This window comes from Thermobia domestica, chromosome 13, assembly GCF_964235325.1.
Source record: "Thermobia domestica chromosome 13, izTheDome1.hap1.1, whole genome shotgun sequence".
Classification (NCBI taxonomy): domain Eukaryota; kingdom Metazoa; phylum Arthropoda; class Insecta; order Zygentoma; family Lepismatidae; genus Thermobia; species Thermobia domestica.
The window spans coordinates 177,921,331-177,941,844 of NC_137466.1; the positions used below are offsets into that span (position 1 = coordinate 177,921,331).

Below are 20,514 nucleotides of genomic sequence, written 5' to 3' on the forward strand. Positions count from 1 at the left end.
TTCAGTTATCATTTACTACCTTGAACCTATAATGCCTAATCTCGGGGTCATTTAACAAAAGATTTTCAGATATTTATTTTCTATATGGCTGTCACGTGTAAATACAATTAAACATGAACTCATGCACACAAATCCCAAACAGATTCGGTTAGTACTTTTATAAAGCGATTGGCTATACATCTACCAAGCAATATATTATAATTTACTAATAATACAAACATCTCATAAAATAATCAAGCAGCGAAAACAACACCATGTAGCAGTTAGTAACAAGCGATCAAACTCAAATGAACAAGACAACTAGAATATTGTTTAACTACATTACATATTACACAATTTTTATACCAAAAATAAAATAACTAATTAAATCTAGTGGACTCAATAGTAATTCCGATTAATTGGAGTTTAACCTCTCCCAGTACTGAGACTACATGAGACGGGACATATAGCTTGAAAGTGGAATCCGAAGCACTTACTCGGGCTTTTATTGAAGACAAGTACACTACCGACGATTGTATTCAGGACTACGTACGTTAGCCGCTTGAACACAAAGAGAACCAATTCCCAAGGAAATATAAAATTATGTTGATTTCTAACGAAGGTTATAGTCTTTGTAATTTTAATATGTTTTAAAGTATTCCTATTCTTGGAACTGACAAAAACTATTGTTTTCTATCCTTTCTCTTTCTTATCACACACAAGCCCCAATCGATAATTTGTATTTTATTACGATAGTAATTGCGCAACAACATATACAAGTACTTCTAAGATACACAACATGAATGTTTTATCACAATACTCGGTTTTAGCACATAAGTGAAATATTTCCGATTAGAAGGAAGATGTTGAAGTGTTTTGCCTAACAAAATCACAAGATACTTAATGTTGTGAAGTCTTAACCTAGCAACCATTTCTGAATAGTCATTCAGAAGTCTCTCTCATTTTTAGATGTTGAATTCCTAGAGTATTTCCGCTGAAAAGGAACTAAAACTTCTGAAGGTTTATATTATATTTCTAGCAATAAAGCTCATGAAGAGGTATGGTCAGCCAAATGATGCACGTTAAACTGTATGATGAATGGTCAGTGCATAAAATTCCACTGGAATTATGACTTTCTAGGTTGGAATTTGCTATCTTTTACTTCAAGTAGCTTTTTCCCGATTGCCTTACATGATACTGGACTAACAACAAATAATTTTTGGTACCACCTTAAATCGAACCACCAAGCGTACGAAATGTGATCATTTCGCTATAAAGAAATACCCATATCCATCTCTATTCTTATCTAAAAAAACACGAAAGAAAATTAAACTTAATCGACAGCCGGTATCGGAGCATTCAACTGAGTTTTTTTAAAAATACCGATGAAAAGCGATTGTTCCTTTATCTGCTTAATAGAAGAGTAACATTCATAGTTGACTCAAAAAATGTATTTGTTTTACAGTATTTGACATTTCAATCTCTTTGGAACAAATATATAGATCTGATATTAACATGATGTAACTTTCTTTCACAGATAATATTATATTTTAAAGCAGCAAGTAAATTTATTAGACAGCATACATTTCTTTGTTATGACCACACACTAAGCAAGGTTTCTAACCCTTAAGATATCGTACATAAATACAACATTATTGTGTGTATTCGTACGCATTTGCTGTTCTTTACTACTAGTAAGCATGCCTGTGTGTGTGTTAGTATTAAAGCTTTGAGTTTATCTTTAAGTGTTATGTTAATGTCTCCAAAATAATATTAATAAAAAAAACAAGAGAACAGAAAAGATGAAGGAGTTGTTTACCTTTAACAGAACAGGCACTACCTGAAGAGCACTGATCATTAACATTGTAGGCTACTGGGGTAGTAGAAGGAGTGGGCGAAAACATGGAAGTTGAGGTAATTGGAACAAAAGAATGTTTGGTGTCACCTGCAAAAACACAACAAATATTTTGATGCTGCCTTCTTTTTAAGATAACACAAAGAAAAAAAAATGATTAAATGTTATTCTGGGATCAAAATAGCAAAGAAAAAGAAAAAATACAGTTTTGTTCTAAATACACTGGCTACCCAACTATTTCCTAGAAGTCTAATGTAATTAGGAAAAATGTTTCACTAAGTTGACTTGCAGTGTAATGAACATCTAAAAACTATGAACATAATCCTATCTAGGTTGCATATACAGAGCTCTGGACAGAAAGATGGAGAGTTAAGGCTTTTTGCTTTTCGACCATAACTATAACAGATTGATCTTGCTGAATTTTCTGTAGATGTGGATTTTCTAATAATGTGAATGTTAATAAGATGTTCAGACGTTGAAAAATAGAAGAAAAGATACCGGAAGAGAATAGTGCTCTTTTGCACTTCACTTTTTAAAGCTACAGATAAAAAGCACTACTGCCACCTATTACTAAATGTACTAAGCTGTTATATATTATAATATATATATATTTGGAAGGTAACGATATCTCGCGTCTATATCGACGCGGGCACATGCACTCGAATTCTGCGGCCAGTCACCTCGAGACTTCCGACTTCAATCCAACGGACTGCCACCTCGAGAATTTCCAAAAAAAAAATTCTGTCACATCAGGCGAATGCTGGTACGATATCTCTAACATACAGCCCTCGAACGACTTCCTTCTAAAAAGAAATTCCTTCTCTTGTTTAATTGTTCTCACTATAAGATGGTTTCGAAGTTGTACCTAACACTATGTTAGTGAATAAATGAATTAAAATGATCAGCATCCTTTTCCTTTAATCCTATTTAAATATGAACACTAACAGTTATTTTGATACTTTTCTGAAGAAAGCATTCTCGTGGCAAACTGTTGACAACGTACAACATCCTATACAACAGCTTAGTACTTTTAAATCAACTACATCTTCCCTTTAGGATAGATGAAAAAATAGCACCAGAATATTTACCCACTAAAAAGCACAAAAAAGTTAAGTTAAACATTCAGTTCCAAAAAAAATTTAAAGATAAGCAAAGACTCTTTAGATAGTGTGTTCTATTAAAGCACAAACTCACTCCAGTGAAAAGTTATACCAAATAAAAATAGTTAACTGTGATGTTTGGCTGAAGTTTTGAAATTGACAGCAACCGATATCAGAATTGTTTCTCTTACAATAAAATAAAATAAAATAAAATAAAATAAAATAAATAAATAAATACTGAAATAAATATTAAAAATGCACTATTTGTTAAAGAACTATGTATTATAATATAGTACTATAAACAAAAGTCGTCTTCTGCTGGGCGATGTCAACATATACACGTATAAGATCCTATACAACAGCTTAGTACTTTTGAACGAACTACATTATCTCTTCATAATAGATGAAGAAATAGCACCAGAGGTTTTAACCGAGAACACATATTTCTCCAAAGATAAACTCTCAAAAATAATTTAAACATCAAAGCAATACTTTATATGGCAACAGAACTTAAAACTAAACAGAAATTATACAATAAAACAATATGAAATATTTAGTTAAGACTTCGATGTTAATTATATAATATACTTACAATATAAATACTAATCTTTACTACAGTATATTCCAACTCAATTTAAGAATAAACGTTATAATTATAGTTCCTCATACACTCCAGTAAGGTTATTACAAACTATCATTTCAGTTATAAATGAAATCTTTAATTTGAAATTTTGAATATGTTTAATTTTGGGAAGCTTTGAATAATAAATCATTTTTTATTCAAACAGCGTCTATGATTTTCGGGTACTTACAAAAAGACAAATCTCTGATAACCGTATTTAATAATGACTCTCAGATTAGTTTTGGTCAAAAGTATGGGGAATATACCTTATTATTCTTTTTTCTTACCTGCATGTATTACATTTTGATACGTTTTAGTTCTTATATAACCGAATGTAAGGAGTACAGAGCCTGAACATACAATATGTGAAGAGAGTTTTCCTTAAATGAACTACAACAAATAGTTTCATAGCTTTAATAATATTGTAGCAGTGCATCAAAGGAAAGTCTAAACATGTTTCTTCATGCAAACTGACATCATAATGTTTTATGCGAATCATTTGCTCATTTGACTGTGTCCTTTTTCACATAATCCAAGTGAAGTGAAGTCAAAACTAATCAATATCAAATTTATGAAGAATATCAATAGTATGTGCGCTTCTCAACGAAATGGTTTAAATAACTGACTCTTACAAATCTACATAATTACTTCTATTTCAAAATAATCAAGCACGGGAGTTATGTCTAAAGTGGTAGGAAACAATACTATAATACACAATTAAGCCTGTACAGACAAAAGGCAACATGTGGACAGCATTTCACATACATCACAAAAACTTCCCTGATGTGCACGTTTGATTGGCAAATGTGACCCATTCTTAACGCTCCTTATTTCAAAGATTAATTTTTCTAGAATATGCTAACATACAAACAACTGAGAACACTTACTCTGCGTTGATGCTGAATGATTTGTATCTTCGGCATATGGCTCACCTGTGGGCGTAATTGTGGAACTTTTCGTGTTAAGTTCGTCGCACTGAGCGCTTGTCCTGACACCCTTCAAGTTACAGTTATTTAGCAACCACTCCTGTCTGTATCTATCCAATCCATTGGAACATCTGTCAACTCCAGGGCACCATACACACTATAAAAGAAATTTAAGTTACATTACATTTTGATTGTGATTATAATAAAAATATGACTTTTTCCCCCCTCCAAATGTGTGTCATCTACATAAGTCTTCAGAACAGAATAATTTTAATACTTTATGCAGGTTTACATATCTTTCTAGTCATAGGGTCCCCCCCACCACCACCACCAGAAAGAAAAATCCTAGCGAGATTACCAAAGAAAGGCCAGCAGAATAGGCAAAACACAAATCAAACCTAGCATTCATTGCGTATCTTCATTTAATCGACTATTCAAATTTTATACTTTTCTTTATCTTAGTATTCGGTTACTACAACACATTCCCCGTTTGTACTACGGAGGCAGAGAATTAAAGAAAAATATACAAAAAGACATGAGAAATAAATTCCTAATGCAAAAATAATACAACAACATAATTTCATTGTAACAGATATATATTCTGCTTTTTTAACTTAATAAATAATTATGCACAGTTCATATTAAATCAAACCATGAATATTTTATGTATAGATGAATACTTTAATTTAATTATGCAAACAAGAATTTTAGGAATGATCAAAAAAAAAAAAAAAAAAAAAAAGCATCGAAAGATTGCCATCTTGGCCAATAATTAGTTTTTGGATTAGGAGCAACAACATTTTTGAACGGACTTTACATCGAGTTTTTGTATTTTGTACGGAATAAGCACATCATATTGAGTTAACTGCTAGTTTGGGTTTGGCTCCACTATATACAGTTCTCCAAATATAAGGCTAGAAGAAAATTTTTGACTGAAATATATTGAATCTTTTGATCTAAGAAGAAATCTACTCCAGGATCCAGAATATTTTAAGAACAATGAAAATCAAACAGAATATATCTGGCTACATTAAGAAAGAAAAAATTAAAGAATCTAACTTATTTAATGTATCCTTGCGATAATTTTGGTTGAACATTCTACTGCTATCTACAGGCTGATTATTCAAAAGGAAGATTGAACAACTAATTTGTTACATTTTGCTACTTGTCTTAAATTTACGTCGTAAATAGGTACGAAGTTTTATTCTTTACTCTAGAATGTACACAAAAGTGCCAACCTTAACGTACTGAACTTCAACTTCTTTAACGTGAAAATTACGAACAATGAAGTTAGCTATTTTCTAGTAATTTGTACAGTCACGAACATTAATAAATGGAGGTAGGAGCCATAAGAAATAATGGTTTCAGCCTCCATTTATTAATGTTCGTGACTGTACATATGATACTATATTCTAACTTTTCAATTTTTATAATAATAAAAATCATATTGTAATAAAATACCAGACCGCGATATACAGGAAAGGAAAATTGTAGCACATGAACTTCCTGATATACGTATGCAACTCACAAACACATCAATACAATTTGTTAAAATCTTAATTCAAAATTCAATTCCAGTAGCTACCTTTAGCTTAATAAACGAAATTTATTTGTGTTTGATAAAATACAGAAATAAACGATACAGAAATTTTTAAATGCTAGTGCTCAAATACTGGAAATCATAAACATACTTCAAATCCAATCTGTTCAGAAACGCAGGACGAACAATCCTTCATGTTCAAACACGTGGGCAACGCTCTCAAGTAAATGACTGTCCAGTTACGTATGTCGTCTTTCTTGAAATCCACTCTGTGGTATTCATAAATAGTCTTTCTTCTGACAACTAAAACAAAAGATTTCATAATAATCAAACACACGCACTAGATTGATCAATCATTTTCTTCTTACTATAGTTTTTTTTTTTTTTTTTTTTTTTGAAATTAATAAAATTTACTTACAATTCCTAGGTAAATAACACAATAAATACTTATATATTTCTTTTTTACTTCTAATTTGTGATTCCTGAAAATCTTTTGTACTTCCTAGCCTTCGGCATCTCCCTAGAGCCTAGTTTACGGAGGATAAAAACAGAAAGAAAACAATAAAAACATAAGGAAAAACAACCGATTCACCGGGACAGCAGTGGAAAGATACCTTATTTGGCTGCTATTCACAAGTCAAATGATAGGCAAAGCATTGTGGAATGGCGGGCTCAATTTGTGGATTTTTTTTTTTTACGTATATTGCCAGCCTACCTTCCTCTCCCCGTCCCTTTTCCCCTCTTCCTTCATTTGTATTTTATTAGTGGGATATAGAAGCTATTTGATTCATTAATTGTTCTTTTTTTATTTTATTTTTTTCAAATTTATTTACTAGCTATTATTTGAAGGGATACTGCGTACAACGTAACTGTTTTGAGCCATGATCATGAAACTTGGATGGGATAGCACCCTGCCCAGAAATTTTTATTTTACATCATAGTTCTTCCCCTTTTGTATACGATGTTCTGTACATTCAACCAGGATTGGTAAATATTTTCTCTCACGTCACTATTTGGGATATGGGCATGGTATCTGGGCCAAACTATTAATACCCGAAAGTATTTCTCAGGGTACATTAGGACTGCGTACTCTCACCCGGGGCCGCTCTAGCGGGAGCTAAACTTGAAACGAGAGATATTTTCAGAGAAGTTGCCCGAATTTCTCCAAATTTTCCTTTCTTCTAATGTCATACGGACATGCGCCATATTGCGTTTGAAAGTCTGCTTTATTCTGAAGCGGATGACGTACTAACCACGAAATTCGGATACATACTGTTGAAACAGTAGCTATTTAAATAAAGGTCTCACTTCGTACTCCCGAGGTTTAATAGATGTATCTCCACCTGCACAACGAACATATTGATTAAAATAAAGCCATTGACAGAAAGAAAGAACTGCACCAACAACTCTCTATATCATATTTCTTATATCTTGAAAAAATTTACTCACTGTATAAATCGTTCCTTAAATTATGAGATAGCTCACGGATGTTTCTTTAAATTTGTACAACGATTACACATCCAAGCAAACTTAATTTTGCTGATAAAAGTAAAGGCTATTAAGATTAATCATTAAAACGTACATCAAATATTGAGAGAACAACAATAATAATGTGCATAGGTGAACAGATTTAAAACCTATAATGTTTACTTACGAAATATTGTTCTGTCAACGATATACGCATCTGAAAGGCCGATTTTGACTGGATGAACTTGGTCTGTCATTTCCTTTATAACATATGGCACATTCTTGTATACAAAAACTATGTCACCATTTTGATGCAATGTGACTTGGAACGTGAAATTGCCTCCATCTGGATGTTCTTGTACTATTACTGTATCCCACTGGACTGTGAAGGCGGTGCCTGTGAAGAAACAATAATAATAATAGTAATAATGTTATATCAGTGTACTTCGTACTTTTCTAAAATTATTTCTGGCAAAAGTTTGTTAGTTTATTGTACACCTTCGAGAAGCTAAACGTTTTACACGATGCCTTTTGGTATGTGTAGTTTGCTGGTTCATTATACATAGGTATAGAATTTGAGCTGACACCGAGATCTAACTCTAAAGCACTACTGTACAATTACAATTTCAAAATTACTAAAAACGATTAACAACCCGATATATAGAAAGAAAAGTATATACAACAAAATAACACTCAGAAAAATCTGTAAAGAAGAAATATACATGTGTTTTATATTATATATATATAAAAGAAGCAGCAAATATTTGAGAATATACATTATAGGTGACACGGTATCCTATACATCATGGTTACGTTTTATTTATTTATTTATTTATTTATTTATTTATTTTTGTTCATCATAAGTAGCAAAATTAGTTCTAAATCTTTCGTGTGTAGCGAAGGCGACGTGACGCCTCCACATTTGTTTTGTAAGGTACTAGATTCAACGCCGTCGCTTACACCAAAGTGTTGAAACACGGTTGTGAAGCCCTGGAATACTACTAGCGCACGGGACGCTGTTATCTTTCCAACAGCACTCCGTTCCATCTCACATATATTTTTATAATCATGTCAGTCCTAATACTTGTGCCCCCAGCTCCCTAATGTTAACCCAATGAAATTTACGTATTAGGCGTGGCTGAGAGGGAGCTCCTATAGGCAACCACATCACAGTTCTGGCTCAGAACAGTTGTTGTGGATGTAATGGCAGACAATCCCGAAACTTATCTCATTACTACCTGCAGGCGGTTTTGACAGCACATAGTGACTGTTATTGCGGCTGAGAGGGTTTCATTGAATGTCGTCGTCCAATGGCGTAACTAAAGGCTTGGTGGATCCCCACAGACAGTGTTGAGTGTAGCGCCTTCTCTATGTTTTTGTTGAAAAGACAATACGAAGCACTGGCCGCGATTATGGTAATTTTCAAGGATTTATTGATGCTACAATGACTTGTGAAATTCAACACTATAGAACGGAAACCACCACCGCACAGTGCTTAAAAAGGAATGAGTCGTTCAGTTCCAAACCGGTTTTTGTTCATTTATAGAAAATTTCGGATTTTTAGTTCTACAAAACATATATTCCGGAATATTGATTTCTGATGCGAGCTCATGTGGTTTGGATCCACATTAAGCTGTACGTTCATGTCTCATACAGGCTCAGTGCTGAATGGGATGCTAAACTTCAATCAATAAAATACATTAAGAACTCAAGATGGCGAAACGTTGTGTGTATATTCTGATAAATAAAATACTATATTAATTGTATATGTGATTTCAGAACAAGAAGTCCTCAATTCTACGAAAAGCTGTAACAACCTCATACTGTATGCTCTTTTTAACACTCGATACCAAAGGAACAGCTGCCAGAAAAAAAAGTCAAATTCCTCTTTGTTTTCTCTGCAGAAGTTATTTACGTTTTTATTTATCAACCACCTAATGTTGATGATGAGGCAACTTCTGCAACCATTGTTTTAACACATGTTCCACTGCTTTTTTGGCAATGGTGTGAGACAACGATCTTACGCTTTGAAACAACCAATCTTTACACTTTACAATGTAACTGGAAAGCAGTATTGCTGGAATATAATACTGCCTCCGGAATCCAAACGACTCAGAATTCGGACAATAAGGGAATCCGAACGCAGACATCAAAACTCCAAGAAATGCAAACTTAACTACAGATTTTTATGCTTTTCACTTCATTAATTTACATTTTTACTGCAATATTATTACTATTTGTTAGTGCATTACTGTAAAATCATTTGGAAAATTCAAGTTCGTGGAGCTCAGGAACGGATTAATCCACATTCTATTATTTTAAAGCGGAAAAAATGTCTTGGAACTCAAACCGGTTCTGGAACACATTACGTTCGGATTCAAAGGTATTATTCACTGTATATACCAATTGGATTTAATATAAAATCACAGAATCGAGATGTAAATTTATTTAAGACGTAATGGATGGTAAGAGCGAACTTGCGAAATGCAATCTGTATGCTCAGAAATTACATTTCAGATATTCGAGTAGTAACACCAAACTGCTCTGAGGCAGTCAGTTCTCATGCCTATAGAAAGAAATATACTATTGCCTCTACACAGAAAAAGAAAAGCACTGATTAAGATAGCTTCATATAATTTTCTGTATCTAACATAAAAAGATGAATTCGAAAATATGTATTTGTCTTAGTTAAAGTTAAGTAGAGAATTAGTTAAAGTTCTGTTTTCTAAAACTGTCATATTATATATATATATATACAGTGGCGGATCCAGGATATGATCAAGGGAGGGGCTAAACCATAGTTTGCCGCTTTATCCAGTGTAAAGCAGGAATGAATCCCATTTTATCCAGTGTATACCTGAGCGTCAAGGGGGAGGGGGAATCTATAGCCCTCCTTGGATCCGCCTATATATATATATATATATAAAATCAACTATGATAGTAACTACCTGTAGTTACCTAAACTGCTTAGAAGTGTGAGATAATGCAATACATAACAAGCTTACCGTTATCGGCAAATTTAATGTGAGATTCGTTATGTAAACTTGTATCAAAATTTGCCATTAATGGTGCTATATATTGCGTTGCTGCTAGCCACGAATGTACATAATCTCCTGTGTAAAGAAAACCTCCTGTAGCAATCGTTATATTCCTCACTATATGGCCATAAAATGGAAAATCGAACTTCAACTTGACAGTCTGCAAAATAATAATGTATCAATATTATTAAGATAATGAAACACTGTATGTAATAACAGTCACTCGATCCATGGCTTTAGAACGTATTACATGAGTAACTAACATTTTCTGATTAGAGCTTAATACATTTATTCATTGAATTTAAAATAAAATGTTATTGTTTCAAGCTCAGCAATGTATTAGTTATTCATGTAATAACAGTCCATATTTTTTAAACTAGATCAATGATGGAACAAATCTTTATCGATAAACACAACGTTTCATTTCAGTAGCCTATACACCTGCCGCTGATTGAACAAACTTGATCTATTCTGTTTCTGCCACACAAATCTCTCTCAACAGAATATATTACACAGTTTGGTAATCTCCAAATCTCGTATGATATTGTTATGTATAATATTAATATTCCAATTCGTTACAACAGAAGTGTACCTTACTTCTTTTTAAATTACAGTATTTTCGTTGTTCATTCGTTGGCAGGGTACAGGTTTGTTTTCTGGTAGGAATAACACTAAGTTTGGACCTTACATTAAACTGAACGTTTATGTGAGGTGTTCCAGGCAATAAGACCAAGCTCAATATCGGCTCATTTTTTTATATTTATCCAAGTAATAAATAACAAAAATTCATATTAACATACAACAAATATTAATAACTGATAAATAAACATTTTGTTGAGTTCGCCTTTATAAAAAATTTAAAATGCATTTTTCCCCACAGTAAGCCTTTGTTCAGTTTTCCCTTCCTACCAGGAACGCCTCGTATCTTATATACTCTAATGCAGCACAAGTAACGCTACACTGCAATCAAACATTAAAAAGCTAATTTTCCGGCAGCACAAAAGGAAACCTCAAACAAGAAGAAATGTTTGCTGTTATTATGCATACGATAATACTCCAGAAAAAAAAAAAGTAATTTATTGTTGAATCATTGGAAGTTCCATATAATGTTCGTATAGATTTTGAAATGGAATTTCTTTACCTAAAAAGAAATAATTTCATAAACCGTATTTGGAGCGCAGAGTACACATGACACTTGAAGTAAGCTATTACCCACATCCTCGCTCCAAAGAAAAAAAAAAAATCCTATTACGAGTACACATTCGATACGTTCTCCAACTTTCCTCTGTACACGATTTGAATCCGTTTTCAACTTTCAGATTAGCGACCGAAGAAGGTGAAAGAGTCTATCGAATATTATACGGAACTGGTTTCTCTTTCGGGCGGAGAGGTGACTAATAATTCTTTTAATAAAATAACTTCTTGCATTGTGTTATTCTTCTTTAAATTTTCTTTATCTGAACGGTTCTTTAAAATACACAAAAATGTCGAAATTGTCACCCCTTAATTTAGTTATTCTTCTTATAAAAAATACATTTTTTTCTCTGAATGAGACCCTTTGATGCCACTTAACATGTTCTTGAATCGAGTTCATTTCGGTTCTTCTATCTTGCATTTATTTTGATAGCAAGTTAACTGTGCGGTTTATTCATCTCACCCTAAAAATAGACTTACCAGGGAGTTAGTTAAAGTCAATTAGTAGTATGATATTAGACGATTTACTTTCTTTCGTTCTTTGTTTACCAGATTCCAATCATCACGAGTTATAGGGGCAGTTGCCACAAACCTAGTCAGTTCTATGTTTTTTTTTTTTTTTTTTTTTTTTTTTTCCCTCTCCACAACACACGCCATGTCAAATGCTAACTACTCGTAATCAGGTTTGAAAGTAATTTTCTTTCCGTTACACACAAAAATAGCTTAAAAAAAAAAAAAAAAAAAACTGAAATCTTCAAAATCACAGTAATGATTTACAGTACCTTAAGTTATGGTAATTCGTCACAGCAGAAGTTTATCAAGAAGAGGGTTCAAGCTCCCAAATTCATATTGTTTCAGGTGATTGTATACATATTTTAATATAGTAAATATTTCTACAGTGTGTTTTAAAACAACACCGACAACGTTTGGGAGGTGATTCCTGACACAAAGATAAGGCAAAAAGTATAGACCAACCTGGGTGCACAACTGCTTCCTTTTGGAGTTATAGTCTATAACTGCCGAAAACATGGAAAAATGAACTTTAAAGGGACCTCTAGTTCTAAAACTAAGGGACCTATTGTAGTCAGGTCAAGACTTCACTTAGGAACTAGTATGTGCCCTATCCAAATTTCCAAGTTTCGGAATCCTGCGGTACTTCCACAAGAATGTTTATACAGGTAGTTGGAGAGTACTTCAACTTATACGTCCGTAGACAAACTCCCTCTATAAAAATTGCTTCGAGAGTGCCTTAGGATTCTGAAACATGTATTTTTGGACAGCACACATATCCTAAGTGAAATCCCCCGATTGCGGTAGGTCTCAAATTTTTGGAGCTTTACTATTACTTTACTTCAATGCCACTTGACAACCTTAATGTTTACGCCAGTGGCACCCTTTAGGGGGAGGGGCAATTGTCTCCCCCCCCCCAAGAGTTTGAAGAATACATATACTTGAGTCGATTGTCTACTAATGTACTAGTACAAGACGTGAAAGTCTTATGTCGGTGGTGCTCTTGCTCCCCCTTCTCCCAAGCGAAGTTTGAAATGACGCCCCCGGTTTATGTCTGAATATATATATATATATATATATATATATATATATATATATATATATATATATATATATATATATATGAGAGAGAGAGAGAGAGAGAGATACATACATATATACATATAGATAGATAGATACTGTTGCAGACACACTTAGAGATCTCTTGTCCCAACTACTACTCATTTCCCCCCACACAACCCTCGGCTGATCTTAGGCAGCACGTGCGTTGTCATTCTCTTCAATGTTACCATACTTCAGTAACACTTGTATAAACTGAACAAAATTCAATTAAAAAAAAAAAACATGAATAGAAGATAAAAAAAAAAAAAAAAGAATACCAGAGGGATGTGACAACGTTGATTTTTAGGTAACAGGGGTCATAAATCTCTAACAAATGTCGCCAAGAACTTCAGGAAGAGTTTTGAGGATTTTCCAGACTCCAGGAAAAAAGTATCTCTATCCATGTTTGCTAGTATAAATAGATATATAGTAAGAGAGAGCTTATAGTAATTTACTTTTACTTACAGCTGCCCGCCTGTGTGAGAATGACAGCATATCATGAATAGTAGAATTGTCTGGTATTAAATTCACCCAGTATGTTTGGCCCACAGTGGCATTCACAATAAAGGAACTGTTGTAATATTCGTGATGATCCTGTAAAATAAGAATATGCAATAACTTAATGTACATGCAATACAAGTTCTTCTTCTACTACTACTACTAAAAAAAAATAAACTTTAATATGGTCTTAAAATAAACAAAATTAATAAATTTTAATATTGTTTCTGACAATGTTCATTTTATTTTTCTATATTATATATATTTTATGGATTTTTCCCCTCTGCTTGTGAAAAATACTTCGAGATACAAACGCATCCATACGCCTTGTTGCACTTAGTAGTTTTCGCACCTTTGTCGTAAACATTACCTGTCAGAGGTCTGTTTTCAAAAACTCTTTTGTTCTTTTTTTCACTTTTAGCACTCATGTCATTTTGTTTAATTTTGTGATTCTTAATTTTCTTTTAAAAAAGGATAATATTTTCATTTTATATTCTTAATCGAGAAACACTTAAAAATTTCTTATATTTGTATAGTACCATGTTTCTGTGGCCAGAACGGACTAAATTCATAACCCATGTGTCCACTGTAATTCATTATTCCAATATTAGAATAAAATTCTTTATTCGAGTAATTGTTTGAATACTGAAAATGAGCATTCGAATAATTCTAGCAGGGATATCGAAGATAACATACACAGGACGATGATGATTCTAGTTTGGAAGTGGAAGACTACGGGAAAGAGAAAGACATCTTTCGGTAAAAGAAGACTGGGAAACAGAAAGAGGTCTTTGGGTAGAAGACTATGGGAAAGAGAAAGACGTCTTTGGGTAGATTACGGGAAAGAGAAAGACGTCTTTGGGTAGATTACGGGAAAGAGAAAGACGTCTCTGGGTAGAAGACTGAGAAAGAGAAAGAAGTCTTTGAGTAGAAGACTGGGAAAGAGAAAGAGGTCTTTGGGTAGAAGACTTCGGGAAAGAGAAAGACGTCTTTAGCTGAAAGACGACTAGGAAAGAGAAATAATTCTTTGAGTACAAGACTACAGGAAAGAGAAAGAGGTATTTGGGTAGAAGAAGACTATCAGGTAGATACGATCTTCGGGAGATGGATAACAACAATTCTGACCGCGACTGGCTTTGAGAAAGATATTAAACTTTCATCTGCAAGATAAAAATAGTTTACATGAGGTAGAGGTAAAACTGACAGCAACTACCGAAAAGAAAATTATCTAGAAATAGAAAAAAATGAAATCTTTAAGTTTTACGTCCCACGGTTATGCCGGTTAGGCTAAAGGAGACGGTGATGATGAGAGATGAGTGGAATGAAGAAAGTGGGAGGAAACGGGAGAACCCCGAGAAAACCCACGAGCATGGTGTATGTCCACACGGCGCGAGCTGGGATCGAACCAGGGATATCTAGAAATAGAATTAAATAGAAGAAAAATACATAGGAGTCCTCCAGATAAACTAGACAGGCTGTTCAAATGCGAGAATACAATAATTACAATATGACTGACAGTGATTTAGTACATAAGTGGCGGGTTGAACATAGGTTTACAGAAACTAAAGATGGGTTTAACGTACATTCTATACCACCCGCGTTATTATGCGTGTAAGCGTTCCTTGCAGGAGAATCATTTCCCAAGGACATATATATAAAATTGTGCACAGTAGGGGGAATAAATGCAAAATATAAGCGGAAGTGTAAAATAAATGTGCAACAATAATCAGTAATAAGATGGTATAGAATGGATAGTGTACAACACAAGATAGCACGAATAGAGAGCAGTAGTGAAGTAAACTAGCTGCCATAGAATATAGATCTGTGTGCAAATTTGATCTTGCAACGTGTATAAAGACAGAAATGATTTGTTTAAAAGTAAAATGGTAGTTATCCCCATAAAGTAATGCATACTGTTCGAGTATAATATCCTAACAAGATATTGTTACTGATATTCACCTTTTTCTCCTATGTGCAAAAGGCGTGAGCCCTCTAAAGAGAAGGGTTATATGATGAATTTAAAATCAATTTTGTATTATTTGTGTTTTTATGCGAGTATCAGTGTTCCTTATTAAGGAAACACTTCAAGGACAGCATCTGTGATATATATACATGCTAGCTTACATATATGTATGTATTTTTAAGTACGAGTGCTAAGTTAGAGCGTACCCAAGTATTAGGCTAGGATAAGATATGAGTAGTTAAATCGAATTACGTTAATTCCTTTATCGTAATTGTCCTTGTGAGTTCACTTGAAACATGACGATTGAATTGCTGGATAGTTAATCGTGTATATCAAATCTGAAAGAAGTTCTGTACTATTTGGAAGTGTATAAGTGTCTTACTGGTAAATTACGTTCCAGAATAACATTTAAATATAATGTACACGTCATGCTCAACAGTTGAGAAAACTTTCGCACTCCAGTGTATGTGTAGTAATAAATAGAAAAGAAGTACATACATAGAACAGTACTAAAAGTCCAAAAGCATGTGAGCTAACTGTGACTTCCAGTATACTCTGAAATTTCAAATTGACGTTTCTGGTAAGACGATGACTAGCAAAGTAAATAAATAAATAAATAAAAAACAAGAGATTAATTGATTGCATGGGCGTCAATGGAGGCGTCAGCACTGTAGCTATTTGTCCTCGTCATGATATAGGACGATGGACTGAATATCTGCCGCGGCGAAGGACTATCAATCTAAAACTGATAAAAGTGTGTATTATATATATTACAAGAAGTAAACAAAAGTTTATAGTAAATATAATAAACAATAAAATACTGTAAGGAAGGTACAATAAAACAGATAAAACTAAGAATGGTGAGAATAAGCATCAAAATAAATACTAGCACAATAATAATAATGAAAACATGATCAAGCATTACTAGAAAACACATGAATATTTAAAATAATATTGGAGAAACCTAAAAATGAGTTCGGTAAACAATACAAAGGAAAGGGGTAATAAAATGGTTGTTGCCCGTGAAAATCTGTTAAAATCCTCTATAGGACAAAGCCGAACAAATTAGAAGCGGAGATTCAAAACTGAAAAGAAGCAAGAGGACATATGAAAGAAAATAAGTTACAAAGTATTCTGAAATAGTGAAAACTGCAAAGAGAGAGAATTTTAAAAACTAATGCAGACACCATGAGGGAAGAAAGAGAGGGCTTGAAAAAGTAAAGACAAGCTCACAGAGGACAAGAGATCAACTGAAGAAAATAATTCCAAGAAAAAGATGTTCCAAGTAAGGAAGAAGAGCTATTACAAAATAGGAAAAATCAACATAAAATGATATGAAATCTTTCAATTTAATGCCTATTGGGCTAAGGGAGACGATGATTAAGGCGTGAATGATGGAAAAATTGGTAGAATGAGAATGTGGAAGGAAACGGGAATACCCCGAGAAAACTCACGGACACGATGTTGTCCACCACAAACTTACTTGGCTGGGGACTGAACTAGGGAACCCACGCACCAGAGATAAGCGCCCTATCATTGAGCCACCGTGCACCCCTTTTCAGAAAATGGAGAATCAATTAAAGCCAATGACACAAAACAAGAAAACCTGACGAAGAAAAACATAACCAAAGAGAAGTTCTTACAGGACAAGGAATTGATGAAAAAAATGTAAATGGGCAAGAGTCAAGCCGAATGAAAAAGAGGATTTTCAAGAAATAACATTACAAAGAAAGTGGAAGACTGTACAGCAAGCAGGGGAAAATATATTGGAAAATAATAAAATATTGGGAAAAGAAGATTAAAGCAACATACTCCTAACACTAAACACAAATTGGAGGGAGAAATATTGGTAGTAGGCGACTCAATTATGTGTTTCATTTCATACTAAATTTCTTTTTTAAAAAAATAAAATAAAATAAAATAAGACGAAAAGCTGAAGAAGGAATGGATACAAAGAAAGTGACAGTTTTATATTAGTCTTCCTCTTTGTCCAATTCTGCTATCTGAACATAGACGATAGCGATATATTATGGCTCCCACTTGTTATATCAGTTATACTGTCTGTCTAAATTTAATATGGCTATTAAGATAATATATTGTAATAACTATAAAACATTATGAGATAACAAGAATTGTCTGTAGTATATGTTAGTAACTTCGATAAATATAATACAAAGAAATGTTTATTTTTAAAGATACAAATATACAAAGAATGTGTCCTTTTACTTATCGGTATAACGAGTGTACGTAAACGAAAATACTTCAACTTATTAAAACGTTCTTTCCACAAATTTAAGCAGTTACGAACTCTGTTCCGTATGTAGTTTGAAAATTTACACGCAAAATTATCCATTCCGTGCACTTAAGTTTTAGCAATATTTAAATCAAAACAATGAAGTGAAATAAAACAATAACTAGTGATATGAACATAAGAGAGTGATTTCAACTGGTTACTGAATGGATAAGAATGCTTGTCATGGTATGACGCTTGATTGGTTGAACTGAAATTTAAAGTCCTTTTCAAATAAATAAAGACTACTCGTATATGCGTACCCTACAGCTTAACCCCATGAGGTCCTACCTGGAGTCGAACTCGGGTCTTCCGCCGAGAGAGAGAGAGAGAGTACACTAACCATTTAGTGCAACATAAGTAAAGTATTAATAACGAACTAATATACCTAAGGGAAGCTAACCTAACCAAAGGACCAAATTCTAGCAAAACTTGAATTTATAAGCACAAATACGGTCAACGCAAAACACGAAATGGTAATATATGAAATGTACCTTTTCGTAGTATGGCATTTTGGAAATAAGTTATTACATACTAAACTCAATCCACAAATACCTTTGAAAGCGCTAGGAATTTTTACGTTAATATCGTTCTTTATGTAATTACAAAAAAAGTTGTGTTTAAACAAAAGTAGGTGTGACAAGTAATTACACACTTCTTAATACAATATAAAGTGGCAACCTATTTAACGTCAAATCCACTTCCATAAAAAGACATTAATAATACACTCATCCACGAGTAGAAAGTATTGTTTGTTCTGACCAAACAAGTATTACGCGACCAATAACAGCTAGTTGGTTTGCGCCAGCAAATTATCCTTTCCCTTTCGTTTAACACAGTCGAACATACGCGAAAACTGCCTGAAGATAGGAAACGAAAGCGCCAGAGGGAGATTGAGGAAAGGTGCAAAAATATTTTATTAATGACACACAGTCCGTAATATATTTCACGCACTACACGACTACTATTTAGCAGTACAATGTCAAAATCTCAAAAATAGCTAAGCACATGGACAAATAATCAGTCACTCTAACATAACTTATCTAATACCGGATAACACAGCCTAAGTTCTGTTTGAAAGTGACTACCATGTGCTGAATGTATGCAGCATCATTTGCTAATCAGTAGAACCAGTGGTTTCAGCAAAATACAGGAATGCCTATTTGTGCATTTCAGCCGCTGCTATGAATAATACCAAAGATTTTCACTTGGACTTAAGCCTGGGGACTTCTCAGGCCATATATCACGTGCAGGCCCGTATTTAGGTAAGTGCTATTGTGTGTTCGAGCACAGGGCGGCAAAATTTCGGATTTTTTTAAAGATCCACAATAAATAAATATTTAAAACTAACAAACCACAGACCCGCGCAAGCGCGAGAAAATATATTAATGTGTTTAATTCGCTCTAATTACAGTAGTTATTAATTAGCTACCTAGTCAGCTTATCGGATTATTTTTAAAGTCATCCTCTCTCCCCCCCCCCCTTCCGAAGGAGTGAGAATGAACTTGAACTTAAGAGTAATATTTAAGAAATTTAATCATAATTCAAGTGAAATTATGAAATAAAAATGACATAACGGTTGATTAAGAATTAATAGAATGCATTTTCTCCGGGCAGTAAATTAAAACCTACATGAATAAATTACATGCCAGTATTGAGAGAATGTGTCCCCAATGAATAAGTGGTTAAGCTCGTTACCTTGTAATCAAGGGGTAACGGGTTCGATTCACGGTGGGCACACAAGTGGTTCGGATCCCAAGTTAAATCGTAGGTCCCGTCTTTAGTACGCCTTCATCATCTCAGGAAGGCAATGGCAAACTACCACGGGTTCACTTTGCTCAGGGACCTTCGGATCAAACACCTACCTTCGGGCACAAGACCACATCATAATCATAATTGAGAGAATTAGGCCATTTAAAATTACGATGTAACTTTTGTAACTTGTGATATCTAAACTGCTACTCAACAAGAGCTGGTATGTTTGCTTGTTTTCTTATTTGAGACATAAGTTTGTGCAAGAGGGGGGGGGGAGGGCGTCAAATTATTTAGAGCACATGAGCGCACAATACATAAATACGGGCCTGATCACGTGTGATAGGGTGACTGAATATTGAGTCTTGTGAATACGATAGTTATCATCTTGAAAGATGTGAGTGTCTACTATATAATTATGACTAAAATATTGGAGAAAGGCAACACCTGGATTCTAAGAATTACAGTAGTTCAAGTTCACGTTTCCTTGCATGAGTTGGGCCAAGCACGATACACAAATCACAAGTACTACCATGAGCAAAATAAATGACGCGTCTCTTTATTTTGAAGTTTTTTGAAAATATCTCCGTTTTCTTTATATGTTCGAAATTTCGGAAGGTTTCCCCAGCAGGACAGGTTAATAACAAACCCGTTTTTAATATTTGTGTTAGATATTAGC

General features: G+C 33.7%; 1 protein-coding gene across 4 annotated transcripts in view; it reads right to left on the reverse strand.

The window, feature by feature from the left end:
• l(1)G0289 (plexin domain containing lethal (1) G0289) overlaps positions 1-20,514 on the reverse strand; it is a 204,269-nt gene that overhangs the window by 20,635 nt on the left and 163,120 nt on the right. Inside the window, exons 3-8 of one of the 4 annotated variants that reach the window (XM_081736965.1) lie at positions 13,798-13,926; positions 10,495-10,687; positions 7,677-7,886; positions 6,174-6,325; positions 4,489-4,639; positions 1,799-1,924 (exon numbers count right to left, since the gene is read on the reverse strand). In XM_081736965.1, coding sequence (XP_081593091.1) covers positions 1,799-1,924; positions 4,489-4,639; positions 6,174-6,325; positions 7,677-7,886; positions 10,495-10,687; positions 13,798-13,926 — 961 coding nt within the window. Of the gene's footprint in view, positions 1-1,798; positions 1,925-4,443; positions 4,640-6,173; positions 6,326-7,676; positions 7,887-10,494; positions 10,688-13,797; positions 13,927-20,514 lie in introns of all 4 variants that reach the window. The other 3 variants (XM_081736964.1, XM_081736967.1, XM_081736966.1) reach the window with 3 other exon arrangements.